General features: G+C 43.7%; 1 protein-coding gene across 1 annotated transcript; it reads left to right on the top strand.

Annotated features, from left to right (window-relative positions):
* The first annotated feature begins 1,302 nt into the window (after positions 1-1,302).
* On the top strand, positions 1,303-8,359 carry LOC106587206 (uncharacterized). Its single transcript, XM_045708947.2, has 5 exons — positions 1,303-1,653; positions 3,345-4,369; positions 5,846-6,020; positions 6,312-6,478; positions 6,735-8,359. The coding sequence occupies exons 1-5, from the start codon at positions 1,632-1,634 to the stop codon at positions 6,882-6,884; spliced, it is 1,539 nt and encodes a 512-aa protein (XP_045564903.1). The 5' UTR covers positions 1,303-1,631; the 3' UTR covers positions 6,885-8,359.
* The last annotated feature ends 6,738 nt before the right edge of the window (positions 8,360-15,097 follow it).

The following is a 15,097-nucleotide window of genomic DNA, read 5'->3' on the forward strand; positions in this document are numbered from 1 at the left end:
TCTCTGAGCGGTATGACGGCTACGTGGTCCAATGGTGTTTATACTTGCGTACTATTGTTTGTACAGATGAACGTGGTACCTTCAGACCTTCAGGAAATTGCTCCCAAGTATGAACCAGACTTGTGGAGGTCTACAATTTCTTTTCTGAGGTCTTGCTGATTTCTTTTGATTTTCCCATGATGTTAAACAAAGAGGCACTGAGTAGGCCTTGACATACATCCACAGGTACACCTCCAATTGACTCAAATGATGTCAATTAGCCTATCAGAAGCTTCTAAAGCCATGACATCATTTTCTGGAATTTTCCAAGCTGTTTAAAGGCACAGTCAACTTACTGTACGTAAACTTCTGACCCACTGGAATTGTGATACAGTGAATTATAAGTGAAATAATCTGTTTGTAAACAATAGTTGGAAAAATTACGTGTGTCATGCACAAAGTAGATGTCCTAACTGACTTGCCAAAACTATAGTTTGTTAATAAGACATTTTTGGAGTGGTTGAAAAACGAGTTTTAATGACTCCAACCTATGTGTATGTATTCTGCCGACTTCAACTGTACGTGATAAGTAATTGGATTTGCTGTGTCTTATATGGAGAAATAAAGAGATCTGAGAGGGACTGACAGCACACGCAAGCATGCACACACAAACAGACAGTTACAATGATTACTCATCCACATCTCAAGAGGCAGGGAAGCGTTTTCACAAAGAGGAGTAGGATGCATTTTCTGCCAAAAGCGAAGAGCCTGCATACTCTATATAGATATTGCTCACTGTCTTTCCCTATACAAGGGGAGATACATTAGAAAGGGGATCATACTGCATGTGTGTGTGTGTGTGTGTGTGTGTGTGTGTGAGAGTGAGTGAGTGAGTGAGTGAGTGAGTGAGTGAGTGAGTGAGTGAGTGAGTGAGTGAGTGAGTGAGTGAGTGAGTGAGTGAGTGAGTGAGTGAGTGAGTGAGTGAGTGAGTGAGTGAGTGAGTGAGAGTGTGTGTGTGTGCGTCCATGTCGAATGTGAGAGGGAAATGGGGAGTGGGTTGACACAGGACAGAGAGAGGGAGAGGTAGTTGCAGATAATGGGAGGTGCCAATTTCTAAGTAATGGGTACCATGTGGGCAAAATGCCTGTACCATTTAATCAACGATAAGTGAGATCTAAGGAAAGACAGCTTTCTTGGCGCAGCCTTTGGTCTTTCACTGTGAGTCATACACAGAGTGTGTGTATGTTTGTTTGTGTGTGTATTCTCTTATTAGGCTACACTATTTAATGATTATTGAATTGATGTCTTAAAATGTTAGATGTTGCATAATTAATAACTTTATCTGACTTCGTTTGTATCAAGCACATTGTTTATTAGGTCATATTGTCGATAAGAAATGCAACGCTAATTAGCAGCAATGTTTTACTTTTTAGTTCAGCATATCCTCCCACGGACTCCCACGTATAGAGTAGGAATAAAAGTTTAGTCACCGACCCCTCTGATTGGCTTAAAGGGCCGGTCTGTCACGTCAATGCGGAGACCCACTGTGCTAAGGAAATTCCCAGTGCGTGTGCAGGATAAAGCGGGAATGGATCTCACTCTCAAACCGCGTTCACATTGATACGGTGGAATATAAAAATAAAATCTGAAAAATGACGCAATATGCTCTTGGAGGTAAGAAACGTTATCATAATTTTGGTCAGTTCTGTTGCACTTTGATATTCAAGTTAAGTTGATATGAGCTATGTCCTATTGTGAATTTGCTTGTCTTCATCTCAAGGTTGAAAAAATGAGAAGCTTAATACTTTATGAAAACCAGATCTTTATTTATTATTTTAAATTAAACTTCTGTTAAGGTGGTGCATAGTTTGCATACTAATAGTAACACATTTTTACGTGGCAATGTAAATATTATTTGACGAAGACATCGAGGACCAACAGGTTACAAACAGCAGGAAATACCAACAGCATGAAGATAACGTCTAATACAGTAACGATGTGGTACACCTTTTAATGGATTTAATTTAAGAATTAACAAAACCATTTTAAATCATGGTTTAACAAAACCATTTCAAATCAGTTCGATTGTGTAAGCTAAAAATGACTATTGGAAATTATCTAGTGTAGTTTATATACATCTGGTTATAAATGCATACATGTTGCTATATAAAATAATGTATTAAATAGTATTGATTTTATTTGGGATTTTTCTGTCTCTTTTTGCTATGTAGTGGTTTAGCAGCCCATGTAATGCAAAGAGACACAGGAAATCTGTTGGTCTCTGTTTTAGAATTCATAGAGACCAACAGATTTCCTTGTAGTCATATTAGCATAGGAATTAGCTGGATCAGATCTTTATAAGAGTCATTGCCTTCACTTCAGAGATGTATGTCTACTGGCTAAACAACATCCTCCCTGACCCTGTAATGTCTAATAACACCAGCTTGAAGCATACTGTATTTAATTTGTGGTAACAGAGCCTGCATAACAATTGTTATATTTGGCTAGTAGCTATCTTATCACTGACTGGGTTTCAGCAATGACTAAAATGGACCTAGGCAATAAATTACACCAAGCAATAGTCTTTTTCCTGATAAGGATCATCGCTCACTGTCCACAGTAGAGAGCCTTCACCTTTTCCATCCACCGTCTGGCCATGATAATGTCTCTGAATGTCTCTGAATGGCCAGATGCTCTGGTGAGTCATGATCAGGGTGATCTCTGGTTCACATTCTCCTTGAAAATGACAATTTTTTTCTGAGCTTCTCATTCTCAATCAAACAGATTGGGCCTGATGGATGAGTCATAGTCAGAGACTGTCTGTCACAAAGTGTTTACGTTACAGGACAAGTTACTTTTCGGTGTCTGAAATGGCACCCTATTCTCTTTATAGTGCATTGATTTTGACTAGGGCCCTGGTCAAAAGTAGTGCACTAAAGAGGTAATAGGCTACCATCCCTTGGTGTCCCAATTACATTGCTTATAAATCTGTAGTCAAGTGAGATGAGATGAGAGCTGATATCGCCTCCTACACATGTACTAAGCCTCGTTGAAAGCAGGAAATGTGACTCCACCGAATTCAGATCAGTCTGCTGCTCTGGTTTAAATCAAAGCCCATAATTCCCATTTCCAAAAGAGAACAATTAGTTAGAATTAGGACCCAAAGCCATTTCCTGTTTAATCTCATAATGGATGATGGGTGTAGAAACGTAATAAGTTAAGGCTGTATTGGCAAATAAATAAGTGAAATAGAATTATGTTCAGTGATTCATAATTAATAGGAGCAAATTGATGGGGGCCTCTCTCTCGCTCTCTGCATTCTTTAGTCACTAATGTAACTGAAACGTAACCCCTCCTGTGTCCAGTCCACCTGCAGATTCTGCTGGCAGTGGGTCTGGGAGTGTTCTGCTTCTGCCTGGTGCTGGGCTGTCTACTGTGTTGGCGGAGAGGGAAGTATCATCCACCAGAGGACAAAGAGGCTGCACTGTCCCCTTCCTCAGCCACATGTGAACGGGTCACCGTGACCCTGACGCCCTCCTCTGGCACCTTACCCATCAAGCAGCAGTATGAGGAGCTAGACGGGGATGTCCTGGACCTCCCCTCCCACAATAGCAGCTCCTCCCCCTCTGAGAATGACCTCACCACCCTGCCCTTTGAACCTCGCCCCCGGTCGTCCTCCTCCGAGCTGAGGTCCTCCCCCAGGTCCTGCTTCCCCATGCGTCGCCTCAGCACCCCGGTTGTGTCCTCCTCCTCCCACTACAAGCCTTCAGGCCATGGCCGTGCCTCCCTGCCCTCCATCCCCAAACTGAGCCTAGTCTCCAAGACCCGTCGGGCGCTGGAACGCCGCTGCTCCGTGAACGGTGACAACTTCCTGTACAGCGAACAGAGCCGCCTGACCAGCCCTGGCAGTGCCATGCACCCTCCTGGCCCTCAGGGGGAGCTGTCCCAGCCACAGTATGGCTCCAGCTCCAGCGCCCTATCCATCCCCACCAAGCCTGCTCCTCTCCTACACTTCTCCCTGCTCTTCTCCCTGGCACGGGGCACTCTGACCACCAACATCATGGGCCTGTCCGGGGCGGCACGGCGGCGCAGTGGGGTGTTTGTACGAGCCAGCCTGCCCCCGCTCTGCCCCTCACCCCAGCAGGGGGCATCTCGGCGGCCCAGCCTCAGCCCAGAGATACAGTGCCAGAGCCTTGTGCTACAGGTGGGCTCTGTGGAAGAGCTCCGCGCCTGCACCCTCCGGCTGGCTGTGTTCAGCAGGGACTTCTCAGGCCTGAGAGAGACAGCGCTGGGGGAGCTGGAGATGCCTTGTGGGGAGATGGACTGGGAGCCCGACACAACTGTCACCTACACCAGGGAGCTCACCCCCACCAGGAGTAGGCTGAAAAAGGTAACACGTTATGCCTGTCATTTTACAAGCCTAGGGCACTATCATAGAAATAGAACAACATAGATAGATATGTAGTCATTCTAGTTCTATGGGCACTATACCCTCACAATCACTATCAAAACATTTCCCCACCATCTTAGACTTCTTTTTTCAGTAAACTTTACGCATAGCAAAACTACACACGCTGGGGCTATGAATAGCCCATATCATGTTTTATCTATGAGGGAATGTGTCAGGCTAATCTAATCAGAATAAGGTCTGGGCCAGCGGCCGTTAGCAGTTTTTCCACTGTTGTTGGACATGGTGACATTGTAGTTTGTGACTGGAGAGCAAACGTGGAGTGCAGTGAGCAGTGTGCCGTGTCCTCTGTGGCGGCTGTGCCGGAAGGCATTACTGACAGCCTGAGCTGGCGAGGGTGTGGGTGTGGGTGAGAGGGTTCAGAGTTAGGCCTCAGGTGCTGGGCTGAGCGGGCATGGTGATGTATGAATGGACATTATGTAGACACCATGTCTTATCAGTGGATCTCTCCGTGGATCTCTCCGTGAGGCTGGGTGGCAGCTACAAGGCTCAGAGAGATGTCATGCATACTGCACATGTGAATGTGGGAAACTTCACGTGTATGAAGCTCAATAAGTTATCACCCAATGAGAAAATGAATAGAAGCAGAGAGATGGTAGCTGATAGGTGGTGTGATGATGTTGTTGTGATCTCTAATGGTACTGTGGTGGTGCAATGAGATCAGATCTAAGTCACCATATTACTGTAATCCGTTAGCATTATAACACTATTGTTGACATCATTTGGGAGGCCAGGGACTGACGTGGCAGGGTTTGGAGCTGTTGCAGAGTACCAAGGGACCAAGGTAATGTACCCTCACAAACTTTAGTTTGTGACGTCCGGAATCAATGGGTTCGTCAGCCCACTTACAGGTTACTCAGCATTTGACTCTGCAATGTCATGCTTTAGTCTGAGGGGACATCGGTGGCCCTTGTCCTGGCTGAGTCACAGAGATACAGACAGAGGCAGTCAATACAATGATTGGAATTGGATGAATATGCTAGTGTGTGGTTGTGGAATTTTTGTTGTTGTTGAAAATACTGTGTTGAGTTGAGTGACACAGATTTGGGTCTCTTGGGCATAACATAATGACTACTGACTGAGAGACAGAGCAAGTGAAGTGAATCTCCCTTGTTGGGTGATCTCCCATTAGACTCCACTGGTCTCACAAAAACAGGCAGGCTCACAGCTGCATGCTCACTAGGTCTGGGCCCAGGGTGCTGTCGGCTGTAAATAATCAACTAATGAGATTCATTATGGATGATAATTTAGCGGCAACAACATGTCGTTCTTTTTACCCTGTGTTTCCTACTTCAGTTACCTCAGGACACAAAGAAAGCACGTGCTTAATAAAACAACACAACAACAACACAATGTGTTCGTCTCTTCTTGTTATTAACTCAGCCTCTCCCCTCCCAGAGTATGAGTTCCCAGGAGACGTTGGGTCGTAGGAAGAGTTCGCTCTGTGCTGCTCCACAGGCCCTGGGTCAGCTCTTCATTCTGCTGCAGTACCAGACACTGGCCCACCGCATCAAGGTGATGGTGCGCAAGGCTGAGAACCTGGCCAAACTCTCCCGGATGCCAGGAGCAGCAGGTATGATATGTCCATTATCTTTCATCCCAAGCAACATACAGAACTGTCGACATTGACAGTGATACACATGCAGGAATCAATACACAACTCTGGTGTTGCCAGCACTATGCTTTAAGCCACTGAGCCATTATGTAGAACCACCCCAGTCAAGGCCTCGACCTCACAATCCCATATCCAGTCTCAGCTTTAGTCACAGTCATATTACCAGGCCCCTGCCAACCTGATTGAGCTCCTTATGAGATTACAGATACCGATGGGCCTTTTTTCTCTCTCTCTCTCATGTCCCTACAGATCACTACGTAGTCATCAACCTCCGTCAGGATGGGAAGGTGATCAGTACGAAGGAGACCAAAGGGGCGGGAGGACACAACGCTGTGTGGAACGCTCCCTTTCTCTTTGACCTGCCTGTTGGTGACATCACTCAGCTGCCTCTTGCTCTGGAGTTCATCATCATGCAGGTAGGAATGAATCAGTGGTGAAGAATTAGGAGAGTGCAACCATGGATAATGTAATAACAGATAATGTAATAACTTGTTTGTCCACAATTTTTATTACATCCTCAATTATGTTACAAGTCCTCCATCAAATGTATCTTCTGTGCATTTGCGTCTTACAACTATCTGAATATTATTTTTCTACAAAAGAAATGTCTCAGACTTCACTTTACTGTATATGGTCAGAGAGCAACCAATGAAACGACTCTCTCTCCAACAGGGGCGGCTCTACACGAAGAGCAGCATGCTGGGCCGTGTGTTGATTGGCTGCGAGGCCCCAGAGGCAGGACAGGAACACTGGAGGGACATGTGCAGCCAGGGACAGGTGGAGACAGCGCACTGGCACCCCATCACACCAGAAGTCGTTTAAGACTTTATAGCTGACCTTATGGAGGTGTCAGGAGGGTCACAACGTTGCTGGAGAGAAGACAGGGGATAGAGGGCTTGCCAGACTAATGGGACACGCACAAAGGATGGACAGCAAATGGACTATCGGTGGTGGTACCTGTAAACATATTGTGATGTCATTGCATTTAGACGTATAGTATCTGATACTTACTGTTCCACACTGCCCTAACAGTGAGATACAGACCACAGGATGGACTGCCACTACTGCTCTATGATACCAGTTGCATGGATTTGTGTTATATGTTGGTGCTGTTTGTATCATAGAGAAAAATCGGTCAGTCCCACAGATCTTTAAAGCTGGAATCCTTAATTGAAACTACAGCAAAGCGGCTGCCCCACCTGTGTTTTGGTAAAAAAAGCTGGGGGATGAGCTTGGAGAAAGATAATCACTCTCAAATTCATAGTCAGGACTGAACATCCATGATATCAAAATGATAGTTTTAACCTTGTTTTGAGGCTATACAGTGTTTGTTTACATTTACCGTAATTTCCGGACTATTAAGCGCACCTGAATTATAAGCCGCACCCACTGAATTAAAAATTTTTTTTTATTTTGAACATAAATAAGCCGCACATGTCTATAAGCTGCAGGTGCCTACCGGTACATCGAAACAAATGAACTTTACACAGGCTTTAACGAAACACGGCTTGTAACAAAAAAAATAGGCTTTAACGAAACACGGCTTGTAACAAAAATAAATAGGCTTTAACGAAACACGGCTTGTAACAAAAATAAATAGGCTTTATCGAAACACGGCTTGTAACAAAAATAAATAGGCTTTATCGAAACACGGCTTGTAACAAAAAATCTAAAATTAGCAGTAAACAGTAGCCTACCAAGAAAGTCATTGGTCACTATCTTCCTCCTCCGGTGCACTGAAACCACTGAAGTCATCTCCTTCAGTGTCGGAGTTGAATAGCCTCAGAATTGCTTCATCCGATATTGGATCGTTTTCATTGTCGCTCTCGTCACTTTCATCCGGAGGCAAATCCCCCGCTGAGCCCTCTTCAACACGCAGCAGTCCAGCCTTTCGAAACCCGTTGATGATAGTGGATTTTTTGACAAAGCTCCATGCTGTCAGGACCCACTGGCAGACTTGACCATAAGTTGCTCTTCGCATGCGGCCCGTTTCAGTGAAGGATTTCTCCCCACTTGTCATCCAAGCCTCCCACTGAACACGGAGCGCCACCTTAAATGCACGATTTACACTGATGTCGAGTGGCTGCAAATACTTTGTTGTGCCCCCAGGAATCAGGGTGACAAAATGACTACCGTAATCAGAATGATGGGAAGTTTGAGAGCGCTCGATTTACATTTACATTACATTTAAGTCATTTAGCAGACGCTCTTATTCAGAGCGACTTACAAAATGGTGCATTCACCTTATGATATCCAGTGGAACAACCACTTTACAATAGTGCATCTAAATATTTTAAGGGGGGGGGGGGGGGTTAGAAGGATTACTTTATCCTATCCTAGGTATTCCTTAAAGAGGTGGGGTTTCAGGTGTCTCCGGAAGGTGGTGATTGACTCCGCTGTCCTGGCGTCGTGAGGGAGCTTGTTCCACCATTGGGGTGCCAGAGCAGCGAACAGTTTTGACTGGGCTGAGCGGGAACTGTGCTTCCTCAGAGGTAGGGGGGCCAGCAGGCCAGTGGTGGATGAACGCAGTGCCCTTGTTTGGGTGTAGGGCCTGATCAGAGCCTGAAGTTATGGAGGTGCCGTTCCCTTCACAGCTCCGTAGGCAATCACCATGGTCTTGTAGCGGATGCGAGCTTCAACTGGAAGCCAGTGGAGAGAGCGGAGGAGCGGGGTGACGTGAGAGAACTTGGGGAGGTTGAACACCAGACGGGCTGCGGCGTTCTGGATGAGTTGTAGGGGTTTAATGGCACAGGCAGGGAGCCCAGCCAACAGCGAGTTGCAGTAATCCAGACGGGAGATGACAAGTGCCTGGATTAGGACCTGCGCCGCTTCCTGTGTGAGGCAGGGTCGTACTCTGCAATTGTTGTAGAGCATGAACCTACAGGATCGGGTCACCGCCTTGATGTTAGTGGAGAACGACAGGGTGTTGTCCAGGATTCCGCCAAGGTTCTTAGCACTCTGGGAGGAGGACACAAGGGAGTCACAACCGTGATGGCGAGATCATGGAACGGGCAGTCCTTCCCCGGGAGGAAGAGCAGCTCCGTCTTGCCGAGGTTCAGCTTGAGCTGGTGATCCGTCATCCACACTGATATGTCTGACAGACATGCAGAGATGCGATTCGCCGCCTGGTTATCAGAAGGGGGAAAGGAGAAGATTAATTGTGTGTCGTCTGCATAGCAATGATAGGAGAGACCATGTGAGGATATGACAGAGCCAAGTGACTTGGTGTATAGCGAGAATAGGAGAGGGCCTAGAACAGAGCCCTGGGGGACACCAGTGGTGAGAGCGCATGGTGCGGAGACAGATTCTCGCCACGCCACCTGGTAGGAGCGACCTGTCAGGTAGGACGCAATCCAAGCGTGGGCCGCGCCGGAGATTTAATCTAAACAGTAAACAAAAAAGTTTTTGACCTTAACCCGTTCGGCAATTTCATTGGTCTAATGAAAGCTTCATGCCGCCAAAAAACGTCACAGAATGTGTTTTTTTGGAGAAATGAAAGCGGGAAAAATCCATATATTAGCCGCGTCATTGTTTAAGCCGCGAGGTTCAAAGCCTGGGAAAAAAGTTGCGGCATATAGTCCGGAAATTACGGTACATTGTTTACAAACATTGGAGTAAAACAAGCTTGTATTTTGGGTTCTGATGGAGTAGGACAGTTTAAATAAGCTCATGAGGCATTTACAAGTTATATTTTTCAAGAATCAATGGGTATACTGTATCATTAATTCCAAAGTCCAAAAATGGGTGTAGCAACTAAGGATTCCAGCTTTAATGACCGTTGTCTGAATTTGCTCTACTGTCAATGATTCTTAAGTCATGGCCAAAATACTTCTAATCGTGGTTTACTGTGACGTTCTGTGTCAGTATTTGTCCTCAGCATTGATCTCTGCTTGCTTTGTTTGTGTTGTACTCTTGTGGTACTTGTGGTCTGTGCTATTTGCATGATTGGGATCTTTGCCAGACATTAGCGTGATTAAAAAAGTGATATTGATCATCATGTGCTATACTCATGAAGACAGGAGTCTGAAAAGCCACTTGCGTCCATCAATCAGCCATCAATTGATTACTGTAACTGTGTAGGCATGCCTTTCAAGGGACTTATAGTGTACACATTCTGTCATGGGACTTTCATTTCTTTTAATCGGCATTGATAAATGGAATGCCTGTCTTGTCTTGCTAAAACTGCATATTTATGCTTTTTAACAGAGAAAGCTCTTACAGTTGACATGTGTCTCTGAATTAAAGTGATGTGATGAAAATACCATATGTTCTGTCATATTTATAGATAGTATATGTTCCATGCACTAGAATATTACATGCACCTAACATTATTACAAGAACCAATACCACAGTTGACTAGTGGATTAAAATGCCTGATATGGAAAAACTTGTAGAACTCAATCTTCAGTCATCGCCATTGTTTCTTATGTAGTGCTGATGGTATGCCTTTTGATGGTTATAAATATCCATATGTAACAGTGTTGCTGCCGTCCTTCACCTTGCGCCAACCTGGGCTCAAACCAGGGACCCTCTGAACACATCAACAACTGCCTCGCACAAAGCATTGTTAGCTATCGCTCCACAAAAGCCATGACGTTTGCAGAGCAAGGGAAACAACTACTTTAAGGTCTCAGAGTGAGTGACGACACCGATTGAAATGCTACTAGGGCGCACCGCTAACTAGCTAGCCATTTCACACTGGTTACACATAGATTGAGTTTAAATTACGAAAATTATATAATCCAACACATAGGTTGCTCTTATGTCATGATTGATGGATATTCAGAGAGCCATCACAATGTGTAAATACACGTGGGATATTTTTGTATCGCCGAGGATTAGTCAGCTGGAAAGAAAACTCACTTAATTCCCTGCATCATACCAACTCAATGAGTTGGTCAGCTCTGCTGCCCTTTCTACTGCTGTATGTGCCACTGAAATCATGGTTGCGGATATCAATTTATAGAGCAATCACTTATATAGCACTTAAATTGAATGTGACAGACAGGACATATTTACTGTTGAATGGTCTATGATGGAGTAGGAGTTGAGAGTTAGAACAAATGTACATTCTATATGGGTTTAATGTAGTAGAACTAAAACATACCAACAGTGAGATAAGGTTTGAACTGTGATTTTTATGAAAGCCCTTCACGTGATACCACAACGGTATCGTTCCATTTTTTGATTTCTCTAATCTGCCACTGTCCCAGGCGAGGTATCTTAATGGGTGCTTGATCATCTGTTCTCATTCCCTTATCTCTGTGTGAACCCTTGCTGACCCTGCACAGTAGAAACATACTGTTGCCTGCACTACATCTAAACAGGAGTACAGGTTTCAGGATTATGGTAAAATTAGAGAGATTCACAGGATTTGAGAAAGTAGCATGGAATGCACATACCTCCAAAAGGTTTGGATATCTCTGCTTATTTGTAAAGCCATTATCAACTATTGCTGGAGGCTAACTCACTGTCACTCTCTAGAGGTTCACCCATTAAAACAGACAGCAAAGAAGGAAATGTCTTCAAATATAGCTCATAAGATGTGTTATTCATGTGCTCTAAGAGTCAACACACTCTCATTTAACATACAATACGTCATGCCCCCCTTTCAGTACTCTCACATTTCGAACATCACCCATATCTATCCATAAAAACACACCAATTATCATAATTATTACTACAGAGGCCATAATAGGCTGTGGATCCAGTCCCTGGTAGCTGTCTGTCCATTAAGCGGACTCTTACAGGCAATACAGACTGGCTGGAGTTGCACCAGACTCTACAGGTGTGGACGGGAGGTTTAGCCATCAGTGAAAATCAGAATATAACCAGAACATGAGCTTTTACACTGTCTGTCTGTCTGTCTGTCTGTCTGTCTGTCTGTCTGTCTGTCTGTCTGTCTGTCTGTCTGTCTGTCTGTCTGTCTGTCTGTCTGTCTGTCTGTCTGTCTGTCTGTCTGTCTGTCTGTCTGTCTGTCTGTCTGTCTGTCTGTCTGTCTGTCTGTCTGTCTGTCTGTCTGTCTGTCTGTCTGTCTGTCTCTCTTGCTCTCTTGCTCTCTTGCTCTCTCTCTCTCTCCGCTCACCCTCTCTCTCTCTCTTGCTCTCTCTCTCTCTCCTCTCACCCTCTCTCTCTCTCTCTCTCTCTCTCTCTCACACACATTGCAAACATGACGCTTATTGATCATGGTTATGAGCGGAAGCAGAGCAAGGGAAGACCAATATCCTTGGTTCTTGAGGGGACAGCTGTTTTTAAGAGAGATGTTGCTCCCCCCTACCCCACCACCCCCAGAAATAACTAATTAGTAAGAGGCCGGTGGACGGAGAGTTAAGGTCAGTGAGTGGGTCTCTCAGGGGAGACAGAGTTAAGCTGATTAGTAGTGTACACGGTCCACAGAGTTTTTGTATATTAGGACCCCATTAGCTACTGCACATGTAACAGCTAAATAACAAAATAGTTATATATAGGAAAGACACCAAGAGACAACAAAAAGACTATTCATATAGACGTATTGGTATTCTTATATACAGTGCAGTTAAATGAGATCTTTAGAAAGAGGTGCTATGATATGTTTTTATCTGTTTTTTAAAGCTGAACTTTAAAAAAACAGCCACCTCTGATGGCAGAGATTCCACAATGACATTGCGACGCATTAAATCAGTTTTTGGTTTGGGTACCGTGTAGAAACTCATAGTGGTGTGTCTTGTGAGGTATGTACAGTATGTCTGTTTGAAGTGGATGCAAATATATTATACAAGTGGTTAGGTATTTTCAACACACAAATGATGATAATTTTTTTTCAATTTAAAGTTTTATTAAGTTTTCTTGTTTTTCAATCAACCAACAAAACACATTCCACACTCACAGATGTGACAGACTTTAAAAAAAATAATAATACAAATAAAAAAAAAACTAATAAAAAATTATAAAAAATTAAAAAATAACAAAAAGAATGAAAAAATATTAAAAAATATATATATATATATAAAAAATACATAAAGAATAATTATTAAAAAATATATATTTCTATTTCCAGCCTTAGCTGAGACGACGAGTAAATAATTCGTTTTTAGTTTTTACAGCATCTTACACAACATGTATCTGCTCATTTCCCTAATCACCCCATTCACTCTGTCCAATTTGAAATATAGTTGAGTAGTGGAGACCAGAGTCTATCAAACTTGGGCTGTCTCTTGCGGAGGTCATAAGTGAGCTTTTCAAAAGGGAGAAAGTCAACAATCTGGTCAATCCACATTTTAAATGTAGGAGAAGTATTAGAGGCCCACAATAGAAGAATACATTTCTTAGCAAAGTATGTAATAGTCATCAGCTAATTTTCTCTGTCAGGATCAAGAACAAAGTCCTGCTGGGCATTAAGATAGATAGATACACGGGGTCATATCAAACTGTACATCTAGTATTTTCTGTGCAGCAGTATGTATAGATCTCTCTACAGCTCCAAAATACATGCATATAGGTTCCACTTTCAGAGGTACATCTTTTACAGTTAGGAGAAATGTCTGTTTTCATTCTATGGAGTCTCATTGGAGTGTAATAACATTTGTACAAACATTTGTAATTAGATTCTTTCATTTTTACATTAGTAGAGGAGCAGTATACCCTGTGGCAAACCTCCGCCCATAACTCATCACTGATAGTCAGACCAAGGTCCTTTTCCCAGATTATAATCAAAGGAGTAAAGGAGGAGCCTCCTTTCTCAGAAAGGAGTCTATAGATATAGGAGATTTGGCCTTAATGGATTGTGCTGTGACAAGAAGGGTTTCAACCTCATTCAGCTGAGCTCTAAACCTCCTCTTGGAAGTAAATGAGTGTATGACATGTCTAATTTGGCACATTGAATTCACTGCAGAGCTCTTGAGAGGATTTCAGTGTAGTGGTTTTCTGGTGAAATAGGTCTGAACAGGTCCTGATTCCTAGAGTATGCCAAAGATTAAAGTTGGCATCCCTCAAGGCTTTTGGCAAGTCTGGGTTGCCTACTATAGGCGAGTGAGAACATATTTGGGAGGAAATGCCCAGGTATTTCTTACAGTCTCTCCACGCTAGTAGGGTGCTGTAAATCACAAAGGTTTTGGCTATGTTGCCCACTTCCCTAAAGTTATTAACCTCTTATGCAAGGGGGCAGTATTTTCACATCCGGATGAAAAGCGTGCCCAAAGTAAACTGCCTGTTACTCAGGCCCAGAAGCCAGAATATGCATATGATTAATAGATTTGGATAGAAAACACTCTAAAGTTTCCAAGACTGTTAAAATAATGTCTGTGAGTATAACAGAACTCATATGGCAGGCAAAAACCTGAGAAGAATCCAACCAGGAAGTGGGAAATCTGAGGTTTGTAGTTTTTCAAGTGATTGCCTATTCAATATCCAGTGTAAATGGGGTCAGATTGCACTTCCTAAGGCTTCCAGTAGATGTCAACAGTCTTTAGAAAGTTGTTTCAGGCTTCTATTGTGAAAGTGGAGCGAATAAGAGCTGTTTCAACAATTGGTCAGGCTGAAAGCCTTTACTTTAGTCTTGGCCGTGAGCGCGACGGTCGTTCCCTTTCCTTTCTAATGACAACGGAATTGTCAGGTTGGAATATTATTAACCTGTCTGGGCTAGGGGGCAGTATTTTCACGGCCGGATAAAAAAACGTACCCGATTTAAACTGGTTACTACTCTTGCCCAGAAAAGGGAATATCCATATTATTAGTAGATTTGGATAGAAACCACTGAAGTTTCTAAAACTGTTTGAATGGTGTCTGTGAGTATAACAGAACTCATATGGCAGGCAAAAAACCTGAGAAAATTCCAAGCAGGAAGTGGGCTGTCTGAGAATTTGTAGTTCTTCTTTTGGTTCTCTATCGAAACTACAGTATCTGTGGGGTTACGTAGCACTTTCTAAGACTTCCATTGGCTCTCTAAAGCCTTCAGAAAGCAGATTGAGGTGTCTCCTGTCTCTGGGCAGAGTATAGTAGCTCCGTTTCTCAGTGGTCTGCCTGGTGACTAAGAGATTGGATAGGCCGTTTAATTTGGG

Source organism: Salmo salar, chromosome 26 (assembly GCF_965601325.2).
Source record: "Salmo salar chromosome 26, fSalSal1, whole genome shotgun sequence".
NCBI lineage: Eukaryota > Metazoa > Chordata > Actinopteri > Salmoniformes > Salmonidae > Salmo > Salmo salar.